We start from the raw sequence: 17,740 nt of genomic DNA on the forward strand, positions 1-17,740 counted from the left end.
GAGTAATGAAGGGCATGCGCAGAGAAACAGGACTGAAGGAGGTCAACAACAACTTGTACTTATATAGCACCTTTAGCGTAGTGAAACATCCCAAGGCGCTTCACAGGAGTATTACGAGATTTTAAAAATTTGACACCGAGCCGCAGAAGTAGAAATTAGGGCAGGTGGCCAAAAGCTTGATCAAAGAGGTAGGATTTCAGGAGAGTCTTGAAGGAGGAAAGAGAGGTGGAGAGGTGGAGAGGTTTAGGCAGGGAGTTTCAGAGCTTGGGGCCCAGGAACAGAAGGCACGGCCACCAATGGTGCAGTGATTATAATCAGGGATGCTCAAGATAATCACAGCGATATTCGAGGCAAAAGTCCTTGAGGCTCCTGTAGAATAGTCACTGGTTTTTTGATAGATAACCCAAAAGCCCGAGCAGCAGGCTCAAAGTTGAGCGGCAGCTCCAGACCTTGCAACGTGGTTTGTTTTAGCCCCACTTCCGGCTTCCTTGTACATCGCACTGCACACGCGCGACCAGATCGGATTGAGCACGCAGGCGCAACAAGGGGGCGGTACCCACGGCATGGCGCAGAAGGACACAAAAAATGTCCATGCAGATAATCACGACGATAATAAATGGCTAACAAAAGAAAGACAGACTTGCATTTATATAGCGCCTTTCAGGACCACCGGACGCCTCAAAGCGCTTTACAGCCAATGAAGTACTTTTGGAGTGTAGTCACTGTGGCCATGTAAAGGTGACAAAGAGACGGGGAGAGGGGCACCATTCGCTCCTTGCATGAACAGATCAGCAAAATGAAGCTCGTGACTCACAACAACTGCCGTCTCCGCCTATTCACAGTTAGAACTGAGGGGGTCAATACTTACACCAAAGTTCGTAATAGTAGTTACAGCATTGCGATTCTCCACAGCAATGTCCCGTTTCACAGTAGTAGCTCTGGTTGTTCACTCCGATGCATACTTCTCTTCCTTGAGACTGAAAAAGGAAAAAAAAATTCAGTTACAGCGCAGATAAGAGTGGGAAACTCATGGAGGCTCGAGTGGTTACAAGGTGGTAATGTAACCGTCTTTCGGATCAGACATTAAACCGAGACCCCGGCTGCTCTCTCAGGTGGAAGTAAAAAATCCCACGGCACTATTTCGGGGGCAGGGGCGGTGAGGGAGATATCCCCGGTGTCCTGGCCAATATTTATCCCTCAATCAACATCACCAAAAAAAAAAAACAGTTCATCTGATCATTATCGAACTGCTGTTTGTGGGAGCTTGCTGTGCACAAATTGGCTGCTGCGTTTCCAAGATTACAATAGTGACTACACTTCAATAAGTACTTAATTGGCTGTAAAGCACTTTGAGACGTCCGGTGGTTGTGAAAGATGCTATATAAACCCAGGTCTTTCTTTTTTCTTTTAACCAAGGGTCATTAGCCACTTAGCTTTGCCCACCATCATGAGCCAGAATGTAGTTTGCTATCTTGCGGTAATATATGGTTCATTTATGGAAAAGGGTTGGGTTCAGTTTCGGGTCAAGTACATTTGAAAATCAAGAATTAATTTCACCCAATCGAACTCATCCTGTCCCAAGACCATAACTGCTCACCTTCCTCAGTCTTCGCTCCCCGTGACCTTGAGCCTTGGCAAACCCAAGCTTAGCTGCTACAATTGACCCATTGTGTCTTCCTTGCTGCGTTCTTGGTGGTGCCCTGTAATATAGGCCTTGGCCCCTCACCTAGATTTAATGAAAAACCCCGACAGACACTGTCGCTACAGTCAATGCATTCAGTACAGCGATACCCATCAGTGCTCACCGCTGAAGGATTAATGATGGTATTGCTATTGAATGTCTGTCAAAGAAATAGTCTAGATGTGACTACCAGGAAAGTCTACAGCCAGTGAGTAAAATATCACATCATCTTTCTACCTAGGGTTAGCTGTTACAGTTGTTACAAAGCTGAGGGGCGGTGAGCCCAATTCAGCGGTGGGGGTGGGACTTCCTGTGCCCGGCACAGGAAGTCCCGCCCCAGTAGGGTACCACCCCCAATCGGGGCACAGGGCAAATTTCCTCCCCGGGAAGAGAAGGATGAGGGGTGACCTAATAGAGGTCTTCAAAATGATGAAAGGTTTTGATAGAGTAGATACAGAGAGAATGTTTCCTTTGTGGGGAAGAACATATCTCGAGGCCATCAATATAAGATAGTCACCAAGAAATCCAATAGGTAATTCAGAAGAAACTTCTTTACTCAAAGCACGGTGAGAATGTGGAACTAGCTACCACAGGGAGTGGTTGAAGCGAATAATATAGATGCATTAAAGGGGAGGCTAGACAAGCATATGAGGGAGAAGGGAATAGAGGGTTATGCGGATAGATTTAGATGAGGAAAGACTGGCGTAGGCTCGAGTGGAGCATAAACGCCGGCATGGACTGGTTGGGCTGAATGACCTGCCATAGATCCTCTGTAATCTTTTGTAATCAATGCATCTTTCAGAAAGCCTCAGGGTTCCATTTGGAATCTCCAGCACTATTCATTCAAGGTTAGAGCAGGGAAAGAGGGGTACAAGTGAAATGGCTGCCGATCAGGGGGATGTCTGGACCCAGCAAAGAAGAGGGGGGTCGGGCTGAAAGCGGAAAAGGCTAAAAAGGATGTCCACAACCGAGTGAAGCAAAGAGGCCAGGAGGGGGAGTGGGTGCTGTGAATTGGGAAGCACCACAGAATCACCAATGATGGGCAAGGCATGGACGATGTGCCCACCTGCTCTACAAAATGAGGGACGGTCCAAAGTGCGACTGTGGCCGTGAATCCCAGACCACGGAACATGTCACATCGACCTGCCCACTGAGATCTGTTGCAGGGGGCACCTCATTTCTCCACTCGGCATCTCAGGAGGCCATCGAATGGAACGCCAATCTAGACATCCTGTTATAAGCTTTTCCCGTCATAGGAAGTAACAACCACCAGCAATGATGGGAGGCCTGCAACTACACTGTAACAGGCATGTGTTTACATAGAAATTGCCATTATAAATGTTTACATATGGATTCCCATAATATGTCAACAAAAGCATTACTCAATAATCATGACAACAGAAAGTAAAGTTTATAGACAGGAAGTGTTCACCATATACAAGACCTTTAATAATTTATAGGTCTACATAAAACCAAACTGTCGAAGTTGAGGGCTGACCATAACCTTCAAGACTTTGGTCTCTACTTAAAACATTTTGTGACCAAGAGTACAAAGGTTATGGTTAAGAGGTGCGTGCGACGCACAATCCTGGAAAATAAACATACGCACCTTAGACCGGATTGTGAGCCCATGGTAAAGAATGCCAGATGCTATCAAGCTGTACAGATAGACTGAAGCCACGGTGTATGTGCAGAGCTTGATAGGATCAGTATTGGTGTGATGAACAGAGGCCACTCCATCAGACAGGAGGCCGCTGAGGGCAAGAGATACACAGATTCACTAAGAGACTGTACAACATGGATTGCCAGTCCAACAGCAATCATGCTTCCAAAAAGAAAATGTTGATTCATGAGAGATACCTTATCTCGGTACTGTTTTAAAACACCCATGAGGTTAGTATTGTCCAAGACTGAATCTAGATGCAAGCAATCATGTGAAAGATCTTAAGCAGCATTCAGTTTCACTCAACCTGCATCCAGTTATCACAGGACTGCAGTAGAAAATCACTTCACACATCCGAACACACAAATACGAGTGTAATTCATTGCCAATTCAATTTGTTCTGCATTCGAGAAACTGCCCATTATGAAGCAACAACAACTTGCATTTATACAGCGCCTTTAAAGCAATAAAAATGTCCAAAGGTGGAGCGATTAAAATCGGAGATGCGCAAGAGGCCAGAATTGGAGGAGCGCAGATATCAAAGAAGCCAAGTATAAAATTCTAGTAATTCAATCCAATCCAAGCTATGGAACAGAAATTCACCAGGATTAGGTTAGGCCAAAGAGGAATGAAACCCAAACAGATTTATTGAACAGTGTTGGACAGCACAGTGTTGACTTACTTCAGATGCAGTACAACACTGATTTTACATATTTCAGACTTGAAAGTTAAAAAGATGTACAGTACCTTTTCTGCAGGTTTATAAAGCCAGCGCGACACTCAGAATTTCTCTATCAAAGCAGATAAGCCAGCCTTTTGGTAATAGCTGTGTCAGCTGTGGCTCAGTGGGTAACACCCTCGCCTCTGAGTCAGAAGGTTGTGGGTTCAAGTCCCACTCCAGGGACTTGAGCACATAAATTCAGTGCTGAGGGAGTGCTGAACTGTCAGAGGTGCCGTTTACCGGATGAGACATTAAAACGAGGCCCCGTCTGCTCTCTCGGGTGGATCCCATGGCACTATTTCAGAGAAGAGCAGGGGAGTTATCTCTGGTGTCTTGGCCAATATTTATTCCTCAAACAACATAACAAAAAACAGATTATCCGGTCATTATCATGTTGCTGTTTGTAGGAGCTTGCTGTGCGCAAATTGGCTGCCGTGTTTCCCACATTACAACAGTGACTACACTCCAAAAAGTACTTCATTGGCTGCAAAGCGCCGGTGGTCGTGAAAGGCATAAGAACATAATAGGAGCAGGAAGTCGGCCATTCAGTCCCTCGAGCCTGCTCCACCATTCAATAAGATCATGGCTGATCTGATCATGGGCTCAGCTGCACTTCCCCACCCGCTCCTCATAACCCTTCACTCCCTTATCGCTCAAAAATCTGTCTATCTCCACCTTAACTACATTCAATGACTCGGCCTCTACAGCTCTCTGGGGCAGAGAATTCCAAAGATTCACGACCCTCAGAGAAAAGCAATTCCTCACCTCAGTTCTAAATGGGCGAACCCTTATTCTGAAACTATGTCCCCTAGTTCTAGATTCCCCGCGAGGGGAAACATTCTCTCTGCCCCCTCAGTGTGTTTCAATAAGATCACCTCTCATTCGCTCTGCAAATGCAAGTCTTTCTTTCTTTCTGGTAAAGACTTAATATAAAAAAACAGCTCCCGACTTGTACAACTCCCTAAATAATATGGCGTTTAAGCCAACTTTCCTATCCAGCACCGTACCTGACCTTCCATCCCATGGGCCCTTACCTTTGGCATTAATTGCTGAAGCAGAATCATGGCAAAAGCTCTCTTGAAAAATCCCCGTTTCTCACATTAACTGCACGTGTTCTGTGCGGCACGTCCCGTCTGTGCCTTTGAGAAACTGCAGGTCAGTAATCGCAGCCACCCGTCCCCACCACGATTGTCTAAGCAAGCTATCTTTCCCAAGTTTTCCCCCACTGGATCGCCAGAGATTGTCCCCTAAAAAAAACATTCCGTGCAGCTGACAAAGCAATTTAAGTTTATAAAAACACAGCCACTCACAAGCCTGCAAAGTCACCTCTGTCCCGAGCTCATTTGCAGCTGAAAAGAATAGGCGATTGTGTCCAACGCTGGTTTGTATAAAAGGTTTCTCTGTAACTGTTCAAGCCTAGTTTTCCATTAATCCAAAGCAAATAGATGTGTTAAAAATAAGTAAATATGGCTGTGAACATTATGTGATCCATTTACTGTAATCCAGGATTTAGAATTACCTATTGAATGTGCGTTCTGATGGTTCCAATTAACGGTGGACAATGTGCTGGACTATAGCAGTAGTTCTCAAACTTTTTTGGTTGACGGACCACTTTTCCAATTGATTAGTAATCACGGAACCCCCCCAAATCAGAATATTATGAGCGCTACATGTAGAGTGTTTTAATAATAGAACTGAGATGAGGAGGAATTTCTTCTCTGAGGGTCGTAAATCTGTGGAATTCTCTGCCCCAGAGAGCTGTGGAGGCTGGGTCATCGAATATATTTAAGGCGGAGATAGACAGATTTTTGCGAGCTAAGGGAATAAAGGGTTATGGGGAGCGGGCAGGGAAGTGGAGTTGAGTCCATGATCAGATCAGCCATGATCTTATAGAATGGCGGAGCAGGTTCGAGGGGCCAAATGGCCGACTACTGCTCCTATTTCTTATGTTCTCACAATGCTCTTGTGATACCCCCCCCTCAATAATGCTGACTAGTCAGAGCAGATATGGCCTGAGGAAAAGGGTGTTCGAAGACCAGGCCCTAAAATCTACCACCAAGCTCATGGTCTACAGGACTGTAGTAATACCCGCCCTCCTGTATGGATCAGAGGCATGGATGATATATAGAAGGCACCTCAAGTCACTGGAGATATATCACCAATGATGTCTCCGCAAGATCCTGCAAATCCCGAGAGGACAGGCGCACCAACATTAGAGTCCTCGTCCAGGCTAACATCCCCAGCATTGAAGCACTGACCACACTCGATCAGCTTCGCTGGGCAGGCCACATGGTTCGCATGCCAGACACGAGATTCCCTAAGGAAATGCTCTATGCGGAGCTCCTCCACAGCAAACGAGCCAAAGGTGGGCAGGGGAAATATTACAAGGACACCCTCAAAGCCTCCCTGGTAAAGTGCGACATCACCACTGACACCTGGGAGTCCCTGGCCAAAGACCATCCTAAGTGGAGGAAGTGCATCCGGGAGGGCGTTGAGCTCTTCGAATCTCAACGCCAAGAGCGTGAAGAGGTCAAGCGCAGGCAGCGGAAGGAGCGTGCGGCAAACCTGTCCCATCCACCCCTTCCCTCAACGACTATCTGTCCCACCTGTGACAGAGACTGTGGTTCTCGTATTGGACTGTTCAGCCACCTAAGAACTCATGTTAAGATTGGAAGCAAGTTTTCCTCGATTCCGAGGGACTGCCTATGATGATGATGACAAGCCCAAGCAGAGAAGCACAAACTGTGCCCACAGTAGGAAAAGTTTTGCTTAAAAAATATTTAATGAAGTTGAAAAGTTGTACAAAAAGTTCTTACTGCCACTTTCAAACTAAATTAACTAAAAGTTAAAGAAAGTCATCTCTTGGAATTGCCTTAAAGCACTTTATATACACTGGAGTTACTTGAAATGCTATGGATTTATGTAGGCTACTTTTTAAACATGGTATAGCATCTTGGGACACTGTTCTATGAAAATTGCATGCTCCTTTTCCAATAGTGCCAGTGGATCTTTAATGTGTGTCTGAAGCAATGGAATAGGGCAGATGATTGCTTGATTTACCATCTCATCCAAAGGATACTATCCGTGACAATGTAGCACTCCTTCATATAGCACTGCAGTATCAGCCTAGATTAGAGAAAGAATAAGATTTATATAGCGCCTTTCAGGACCACCGGACATCTCAACGCTTTACAGACAATGAAGTACTTTCGGAGTGTAGTCACTGTTGGAACGTGGGAAACTGCAGGAGCCAATTTGCGCACAGCAAGCTCCCACAAACAGCAATGTGGTAACGACTGGATTATTTGTTTTTTGTTAAAGGCGCTATATAAATAAAATATAAGAAGCTAGATAAACACCCGAGAGAGAGAAAGGAATAGAAAGATATGCCGATAGGGTTAGAAGAGGGGTGGGGAGAATGCTCTTGTGGAACAGACAACGCCAGCGTGGACCCGTTGGACCGAGTGGTCTGTTTCTGTGCTGTAAAATCTGTCACAAAACATGAGGCCCAGCAAGGGAAAGTGGTCCCAAACACTTGTAATAAAACCTGCTTGCACCAGGTGCAAGAGAAAAACACACTTGAATATTTAGTTTCAGCTTAAGAGGCCTGGGTCACTCGATACTCGTAATCAAGAAGCCGAGATAAAGGATAAAGGATAACGGCTCATTGTGCAGGACACCAGTGATGCTGGAAAGATGAGAAGAAAGTTTGAGATAAACACCAAATCATCAGATTGTTAAGTGACACCAAGCTTCAGTCTCACTAAAACTGATTATCTGGTCATTATCAAGTTTGTGGGAGCTTGCTGTGCGTAAATTGGCTGCCGTTTTTACAACAGCAGGCACTCTACTCGGAACTCCTACATGGCAAGTGATCACCAGGTGGGCAGAGGAAATGTTTCACGGACACCCTCAAAGCCTCCCTGATAAAGTGCAACATCCCCACCGACACCCGAGAATCCCTGGCCAAAGACCACCCTAAGTAGAGGAATAGCATCCAGGAGGGCGCTGAGCACCTCGAGTCTCGTCGCCGAGAGCATGCAGAAAGCATGCGGCAAACCAGACTCCCCACCCACCCTTTCCCTCAACATCTGTCTGTCCCACCTGTGACAGACTGTAATTCCCATATTGGACTTCAGTCACCTGAGAACTCACTTTTGGAATGAAAGCAAGTCTTCCTCGATTCCGAGAGACTGCCTATGATGATGATGATGATGATTACAACAGTGAATACACACTCCAAAAAGTACTCGATTGGCTGTGAAGTGCTTTGGGACGTCCCGAGGGCATGAAAGGCGTTATATAAATGCAAGTTTGTCTTTCTTCTTTCAGAAACCTCAGGTTTGTAGTTGAAAGGGAGCACTGGGGGGTGGGAGGAGTTTCAAAGGTTGCAGATCCTGGAAAAGAATGAGTAAAAGCAGGAAATAGCGAGGTGAGCTGTAACTGGAACACCAGAAAGATGCAGAATAAGTGCGTAGGGAGGTGTATTTCGGCATTTTGGGAGGGGAACAGGAGAATAAAGGTTGGTGGATAAAAGACCATTGTAGCATTGGTACTTGTGTGAGTGAGTCTCTCTCTCACACATTAAAGGAAGGCAGTACAAAGGGAGTGTGGAGTTGGGTGATTGGAGAAACCCATGTGCAGTGTTGAAACAGAATCTGTAACAGAAACACGAGGAATTATTCAGCTCAAATTTGCAGTCCAAATAACCTGGTTATTACCTCATGTCAAATAATTACATTTAAACAAGAAATAACCTAAGGAATGATTCCTGCAATGACTGACCCCATATGGTGTGATGAACAAAATGGAAATACTAGGTACCAAACTCAGTACGTCCAGACATCAGTGCTTAAAGCAAATAAAATCAGGGCATATATAAAGAATATATTGTGTGTATATATATCTATCTCTATATGTGTGTGTGTATATATATCTATATATGTGTGTATCTATTCTATCTATCTATATATATTATATATATATATATTTTGATCCATCTATATCTATGTATATATATATTTCTATCTATATATATATCTATGTCTAACTATAAACACAGGTGCAGCGTCCCAAATCCGGAACCCTCGGGACCGAGGCTGTTCCGGATTTTGCGTTTTTCCAGACTTTGGAATGTCTTTCTGATGTCATGAATCCAGAAACACCTGAGCCCAGGTTTGGGTATTTCCTGATTTCGGAACGTCAGAAAGCTGGGGTGGGGGGAATTCCCGCTGAAGAACTGTTTGGACCATCCTGCCCCGCCAAGGTGTTTGGGCGGGCCGGCGAGGAGGTCCTGAGGTCGGGCAGCGGTGAGGCCCCGAGGTCGCCCGGTCGGATTCCAGAACATTTTACGGATTCCGTTCGAACCTGCCATGGATTGTCCCGGAGTCTTCGGATCAATCATATATATAGTTGGACCTCTCTGGTCCAGAAACGTCATGGTTCGGTTTCGGCATCGGTTTGCCACGCTTCCTGGCTCTCAACGATCAGTGCGCAACTGTCCCTTTACGTGGATGGTGTCCCGGTTTCCCTGTGCTTACACAGACAGAGAGAGAGCGTGGCCCGAGTTTCGCAGCCTGAGCCGGAGCGCAGCCAAGGTGTTCAGGAGCCTGAGCGCTGTCGACAGGTACCGAGGCTCAGCGTGACCTCCCGTGGTTTGGAAAAAATTCTCTGTTCCGGCACCGGTCTGGTCCCCGAGGGTGCCGGACCAGAGAGGTCCAAGCTGTACCTCGTTACACTGTTCGGCTCATTTAACATTCCTTGAATGGCATCTCTTTTGCTGCAGGTCTGTGATCAAAAATTGTGAAACAGAGTGTCTACTGACACCCACTGCGTCAGCCAATGAGGTGGAGGCGGGCTGGGACTTACGACACGGCGCACGATACGCAGTTTATTTTACAGCAGAGTTTATTTAAACAGCGCACTACAGCAAGCAGTCTACAGTGTCTATTTAAAAAGACTCCCCGACGAACTACAGCAAACGGAACTCATGAACGGAACTACAGCGACATCTCCCAATAAAACGGTGATTTCTCCAGCAACTGCAGTCATCAACTGTTGTGTATCTGTAAAGCATGCACTCCCATGTTCCACCACCAAGTAGCGCATCCCCTGAAGTCCCAAGGGATCCCAGCATCCCATAGGAGCACTGTATATAAGCCGGCCCCTAAGGCCTGTTCCTCACTCTGGAGTGTCTTATTAAAGACTGAGGTCACTGTTACTTTAACCTCCCTGTGTGCAGCCTCATCTGTGTTAGGAACACAATAACTGGCGACGAGAATACGAATCCAACGCAAAGATGCAGCAAACTGGCATCCTGGAGAAGTTCCCGGAGGGTGAGGACTGGGAAGTCTATGTTGAATGGCTAGACCAGTACTTTGTAGCCAACGAGCTGGATGGAGAAGGATGCGCTGCAAAAAGGAGAGCAGTCCTCCTCACAGTCTGCGGAGCACCTACCTACAGCCTCATGAAGAATCTTCTGGCTCCGGTGAAACCCACAGATAAGTCATATGAGGAGCTGTGTACACTGGTTTGGGAGCATCTTAGCCTGAGGGAGAGCGTGCTGATGGCGAGGTATCGGTTCAACACGTGCCAGCGATCTGAAGGTCAGGAAGTGGCGAGCTATGTCGCCGAGCCAAGGCGACTTGCAGGACAATGTGAGTTTGATGGCTACCTGGAGCAGATGCTCAGAGACTTTTTTGTACTGGGCATTGACCACGAGACCACCCTATGAAAACTTTTGACTGTAGAGACACCGACCTTCAGTAAGGCTATTGGAGGCTGGTTTAAATGGGGTTTATGTCCACCAGTGATAACACCAAACAAATCTCTCAGCACACAAGTGCTAGCAATGTTCATAAATTAATTGGAGCTGTGTTTGCGAGCAGAAATGTACAGGGCAGAATCCACGAGTCTGCAACTGCCAGCAGGCCTCAGGTGACCCAGATGATTCAGAGTTCGCAACAAAGAATGAATGCAAGGCAATTCACACCTTGTTGGTGTTGTGGAGGCTTCCATTCAGCCTATTCATGCCGCTTCAAAGAATATGTTTGCAAGAGCTGTGGAACAATGAGGCACCTCCAACGAGCTTGCAAACGAGCTGCAAGCTCTGCAAAACCTGCTAACCACCACGTGGCAGAGGAAGATCGGTCCATGGTGGATCAAAGCAATTTCGAGCCTCAGAGAGAGGAGGCAGATGCTGAAGTACACGGGGTGCACACGTTTGACGAAATATCCACCTATAAAGCTAAACGTAAAATTGAATGGCTTACCCGTAGCCATGGAACTGGACACTGGCGCTAGCCAATCCATCATGAGTAAAAAGATGTTTGAGAGACTGTGGTTCAACAAGGCATTCAGACCAGCCCTGAGCCCCATCCACACGAAACTGAGAACGTACACCAAAGAGCTCATCACTGTCCTGGGCAGCGCCATGGTCAAGGTCACCTACGAGGGCACGGTGCATAAACTGCCAATCTGGATTGTCCCGGGCGATGGCCCCACACTGCTTGGAAGGAGCTGGCTGGGGAAAATCCGCTGGAACTCGGATGGCATCCGAGCACTATCACATGTCGATGAGGCCTCATGTACCCAGGTTCTTAACAAATTTCCTTCCCTTTTTGAGCCAGGCATTGGAAACTTTTCCGGGGTGAAGGTGCGGATCCACTTGGTCCCAGAGGCACGACCCATTCACCACAAGGCGCGAGCGCTACCTCACATGATGAGGGAGAGAGTGGAAATCGAGCTGGACAGGCTGCAATGCGAGGGCATCATCTCTCCAGTGGAATTCAGCGAGTGGGCCAGCCCGATTGTTCCAGTACTCAAAAGTGATGGCACGGTCAGGATTTGCAGCGATTATAAAGTAACTATTAATCGTTTCTCGCTACAGGACTAATACCCGCTACCTGAGGCAGACGACCTATTTGCGATGCTGGCAGGAGGCAAGACGTTCACCAAGTTCGACCTGACTTCAGCCGACATGACGCAGGAGCTGGAGTCGTCTTTGAAGGGCCTCACCTGCATCAACACGCACAAGGGACTGTTCATCTACAACAGATGCCCGTTTGGAATTTGGTCGGCTGCAGTGATCTTCCAGAGAAACATGGACAGCCTATTCAAGTCGGTACCACACACGGTGGAGCTGTGGTCGTTCCTGGTGCTCCTCAACTATTTTGGTAACTTCCTACCGCGGTTAAGCACCCTCTTAGAGCCCCTACATGTGTTATTGCGTAAAGGTGAGAACTGGGTATGGGGAAAAATCCAAGTAATTGCTTTTGAGAAAGCCAGAAACATTTTATGCTCCAACAAGCTGCTTGTATTGTATAACCCGTGTAAAAGACTCGTGCTAGCATGTGATGCGTCGTCGTACGGAGTCGGGTGTGTATTACGACAAGCTAACATTGCGGGGAAGTTGCAACCTGTCGCCTATGCCTCCAGGAGCTTGTCTAAGGCCAAGAGGGTCTACAGCATGACTGAGAAAGAGGCATTAGCGTGTGTGTTTGGGGTAAAGAAAATGTATCAACACCTGTTTGGCTTCAAATTTGAGCTGGAAACCGATCACAAGCCCCTCACATCCCTGTTCGCTGAAAACAAGGGGATAAATACTAATGCCTCAGCCCGCATACAAAGGTGGGCACTTGCGCTATCAGTGTATAACTATACCATCGTCATAGGCCAGGCACCGAGAACTGTGCGGATGCTCTCAGTCGGCTACCATTGCCCACCACGGGGGTGGAAATGGTGCAGCCTGCAAACTTGTTGATGGTGGCGCAGCCCGCAGACTTGTTGATGGTCTTGGAAGCATTTGAAAATGATAAATCACCTGTCACGGCCCGCCAGATTAGGACTTGGACCAGCCAAGATCCTCTGCTGTCCCTTGTTAAAAAAAAAACTGTGTACTGCATGGGAGCTGGGCCAGCACCCCCGTTGAAATGCAAGAGCTAATCAAGCCGTTCCAGCGGTGAAAGGACGAGCTGTCCATTCAGGCAGACTGCCTGTTGTGGGGTAACCATGTAGTGCTACCCAAAAAGGACAGGGAGACGTTCATCTCGGATCTCCACAGCACACCCGGGGAGAGTAATGATGGAAGCGATAGCCAGATCCCACGTGTGGTGGCCCGGTATCGACTCTGACTTGAGTCCTGTGTACGGTAATGCTGCGTGTGTGCTCAGTTGAGCAACGCGCCCAGAGAGGCACCACTAAGTTTGTGGTCCTGGCCCTTCAGACCATGGTTGAGGATCCATGTTAACGATGCGGGCCCGTTTCTCAGTAAAATGTTCCTGGTGGTGGTGGATGCTTTTTCAAAATGGATTGAATGTGAAATAATGTCGGGAAGCACCGCCACCGCCACCATTGAAAGCCTGAGGGCCATGTTTGCCACCCACGGCCTGCCTGACATATCGGTCAGTGACAACGCGCCATGTTTCACCAGTGCCGAATTTAAAGAATTCATGACCCGCAATGGGATCAAACATGTCACCTCGGCCCCGTTTAAACCAGCCTCCAATGGGCAGGCAGTACAAACAATCAAATAGAGCCTTAAACAAGTCACAGAAGGCTCACTCCAAACCCGCTTGCCCCGAGTACTGCTCAGCTACCGCACGAGACCCCACTCGCTCACAGGGGTGCCCCCGGCTGATCTACTTATAAAAAGGACACTTAAAACCACTCTCGCTGGTTCACCCCAACCTGCATGATCAGGTAGAGAGCAGGCGGCAGCAACAAAATGTAAACGATGGTCGCGCCACTGTGTCACGGGAAATTGATCTGAATGACCCTGAGTATGTGCTAAACTATGGACATGGTCCCAAGTTGACCGCGGGCACGATGATAGCTAAAGAAGGGAGTAGGATGTTTGTAGTCAAACTAGACAATGGACAAATTTGCAGAAAGCACCTGGACCAAACGAGGCTGCGGTTCACAGACTGCCCTGAACAACCCACAGCAGACACCATCTTTTTCGAGTCCACAACACACACCCAAAGGATCAACACCACCACCCCGGACCAGGAAATTGAACCCATCACGCCCAACAGCCCAGCAAGGCCATGCTCACCCAGCAGCCCTGCAGGGCCAACAACACGCCAGCCCAGCGAGGGCACAGCCAACACACCAGAATATAAATTTGTACCGAGCCGGTCCACCAGGGAAAGGCAGGCTCCCGACCGCCTCACCTTGTAAATAGTTTTCACTTTGGGGGCCGGTGGGGGGAGGGGTGAGGGAGTGATGTTGTGTATCTGTAAAGCATGCACTCCCATGTTCCGCCACCAGGGAGTGCATCCCCTGAAGTCCCAAGGGATCCCAGCCTCCCTTTGGAGCGCTGTATATAAGCCGGCCCCCCTAAGGCCTGTTCCTCACTCTGGAGTGTCTGAATAAAGACTGAGGTCACTGTTACTTTAACCTCCCTGTGTGCAGCCTCATCTGTGTTAGGAACACAACATTAACTACTTCCATTTCCAGAATATTAGCCCTTTCCTACTTCACCCCAATTGCTCTCAATCAAGCTTTAGTCACCTTCAGACTTGACTTTTCCAATGCTCCCCTTGCTACCCTCTGAAGCTCCAACCCATCATGATCACATCAGGAAATTAGATATTGACAACGATCCGACCACCCAGCTGCCCCCACACCTCGTGCCAGTTTCAGATTTAACGAAAGGTGCCAAGCATAGCACCCTCGATTCTCCACACCTGAGCGAATGGTCCCACACCTGTCCCGCAGGAGAGCAGGAGACTTGTGCGCAAGTCACCTCACCGGCACAGTCATCTCCCAGCAGCCAATTAGAGTGACATGAAGCCATGAAGGCCACCGGCTGCAGCTTGAGGAATACTCAGGAAGTTGTCCTCCTAATGTTTAAGAATAATCAAATATTAGATAAACCTAAACAGTCTCCGCCCTTGCCTCAGCTCATCCGCTGCTGAAACCCTCATCCATACCTTTGTTACTCTAGACTTGACTATTCCAACGCACTGCTGGCTGGCCTCGCACATTCTACGCTACGTAAACAAAAGGTGATTCAAAATTCGACTGCCCATGTCCTAACTCGCACCAAGTCCCGCTCACCCATCATCCCTGTGTTCGCTGAACTACATTGGCTCCCGATTAAGCAACGCCTCGATTTCAAAATTCTCATCCTTATTTTCAAATCCCTCCATGGCCTCGCCCCTCCCTATCTCTGAAATCTCCTACAGCCCCACAACCTCCAGCTATATAAATACATGATGTTGTTGTTGTTGTTGTTGTTGTTGGAGGACTAAGGAATTCAAAGGTAACTGTACATGCTGAAATTCAATTATTCACGACCAGCACAAGTGGGATTTAGCATTTTTAAGTGTACAATTAGATTGTACCAGGTAGCCTTGGAGGAGATTTACTAGAATGATACCAGGGTTAAGGGACTTCTGTTATGTGGAGACTGGAGAAGCCGAGATTGTTCTCCTTAAAGTGGAGAAGGTTAAGAGGAGATTTAATAGTGGTGTTCAAAATCATGAAGAGTTTTGATTGAGTAAATAGGGAGAAACTGTTTCCAGAGGCAGGAGGGACACTGATTTAAGATAATGTTAAAAGAACTAGAGGGGCGATGACAAAACTTTTTTTTTTATGCAGCAAATTACTATGAGCTGGAACGCACTGCCTGAAGGGGCAGTGGAAGCAGATTCAATAGTAACTTTCAAAAGGGAATTGGATATATATATATACTTGAAAATAAAAATGTGCAGGGGAAAGAGCAGAATAGTGGGACTAATTGGAGAGTTCTTTCAAAGAGATGGCACAGGCACGATGGGCTGAATGGCCTCCTTCTGGGCTGTAAGATTCTATGATTGACTGCTTGTATGTTTTTTTTAAATGGGAGCATTTTATTTTCCCTACTGCTGGGCATTATACCATTGTCATATGAAGAAAGGTTGAGCAGGTTGGGCCTATACTCATTGGAGTTTAGGGGAATGAGGGGTGATCTTATTGAAACGTATAAGATTCTGAGGGGGCTTGACAGGGTAGATGCAAAGAGGATGTTTCCCCTCATGGGGGAATCTAGAACTATGGGGCATAGTTTCAGAATAAGGGGTCGCCCATTTAAAACGGAGATGAGGAAGAATTTTTTCTCAGAGGGTCGTGAATCTTTGGAATTCTCTACCTGAAAGAGCTGTGGAGGCTGGGTCATTGAATATATTTAAGGTGGAGATAGACAGATTTTTAAAAGGACAAGGGAGTCAAGGGTTATGGGGCGCGGACAGGGAAATGGAGTTGAGGCCAAGATCAGATCAGCCATTGAATGGCGGAGCCGGCTCGAGGGGCGAAAAGGCCGACTCCTGCTCCTATTTCTTATGTTCTTATGTATTAAAGCTGGACTGGGGCGTCAACAGCCAGGGACAATGCAGCAGGCAGGCCTGAAATCACTATTTTCCCACCCCTTCACCTGAGGTTGAGTAAAAAAAAAACAAGCAGCACTCTAACAATTTCACAACTAATACATATATTACTTTTTCAATATCCTAGTTCGCAGTTAATGCAGTGCATCAAAATAACCACATCAGCAAAGAGACGAGAAAAGTTCCCACCTTGAAATTTTTGTTTTTATACTAGATATAAACAAATCAGTGGTGGTGGAGAAAGACATGTTGAGGTTTATCTCACCAAAGCCTCAAGTTAACGTGCACAGACATGCAGCACATGCAGATACTGCTTTTAAACTGGCTCGATGTTGAAAGAAACCAAGAACAAGGAGAATAAGACCTCTGAACTTTGGTCAAAACAGACTGTTACTCAAAGAGGTTAATGCAACAAAGGGACCTTTGAATCGCCTGAGCATTGGGAGGTGGCGGAAGAAAGGGGAGGAAGGGAAGGAAGGAAGACAGAATTGGATTTCTATAGCGCCGTTCATGACCACCTGACATCTCAAAGTGCTTTATTGGAAAATAATTCATTGGATGTAAAGCGCTTTGTGATGTCCTGAGGTCGTGAAAGGGGCTATATAAATGTAGGTTCGATCTTTCTTTAGAGGTATATATAGGAGTGAATGGATTCCTGAGCAGCTGGGGGGCAGGGCACAATATAAGCAGAGAACAAAACAGAGCATGCAATAGGGGAAACGGTGATTATGAAAAGTCAGACAGAAAAGCAAGGAGTGAAAGTAATGTTAAGAACAGCGAGAGAGAGACCCGAGCAGGGACAAACGCCACACACAGAACAGAAAGCAGTCAGCGAGGAATGTGAGATAGCCTATCTCGCGTGCAGTCCTTTCCCCATCTGTTCAAACAAAGGACTCTCCCATCACCCTGACGTCATCAACCTTGGCACTGCACAAACTTGAGCACGCTGTGTCTTTGCTCGGCTTATTTCGATCCAGCAATCCGGGGCTACTGTACAATGAATCGAAGTCCCAACGCCATGCATGACTGGCAACCGGGTAGCTTGTTGTGACGGTGCAGGGTATCGCTTTAAAACGAGAACACTGCATGCATAACAGGCGTAAAGAACACCCAAGTTAAACATACAAGCCAGGGAGAGGGAAGGGGGTTGAGCAAATTCCAGGCAAAAGCAGAAAGTCAACAGTATTACCTGTTTGGAACTCAGAAGGAAAGGCATATTGAACTCAAACCTGGGTGAAGAATGAGAAATCTGAACTTTGAGGAAATCTGGGGATGCCATTTCCCAGCCTCTGTAGCCCAGGCCTCCG

The 17,740-nt window shown here is 47.0% G+C and overlaps 1 protein-coding gene across 1 annotated transcript in view; it reads right to left on the reverse strand.

Annotated features, from left to right (window-relative positions):
- wbp1la (WW domain binding protein 1-like a) overlaps positions 1 to 17,740 on the reverse strand; it is a 120,992-nt gene that overhangs the window by 25,930 nt on the left and 77,322 nt on the right. The window contains exon 2 of the mRNA XM_070876479.1: positions 869 to 977. Coding sequence (XP_070732580.1) covers positions 869 to 977 — 109 coding nt within the window. The remainder of the gene's footprint in view (positions 1 to 868; positions 978 to 17,740) is intronic.

The sequence above is a fragment of the Pristiophorus japonicus genome, chromosome 3, assembly GCF_044704955.1.
Source record: "Pristiophorus japonicus isolate sPriJap1 chromosome 3, sPriJap1.hap1, whole genome shotgun sequence".
Classification (NCBI taxonomy): Eukaryota; Metazoa; Chordata; class Chondrichthyes; family Pristiophoridae; genus Pristiophorus; species Pristiophorus japonicus.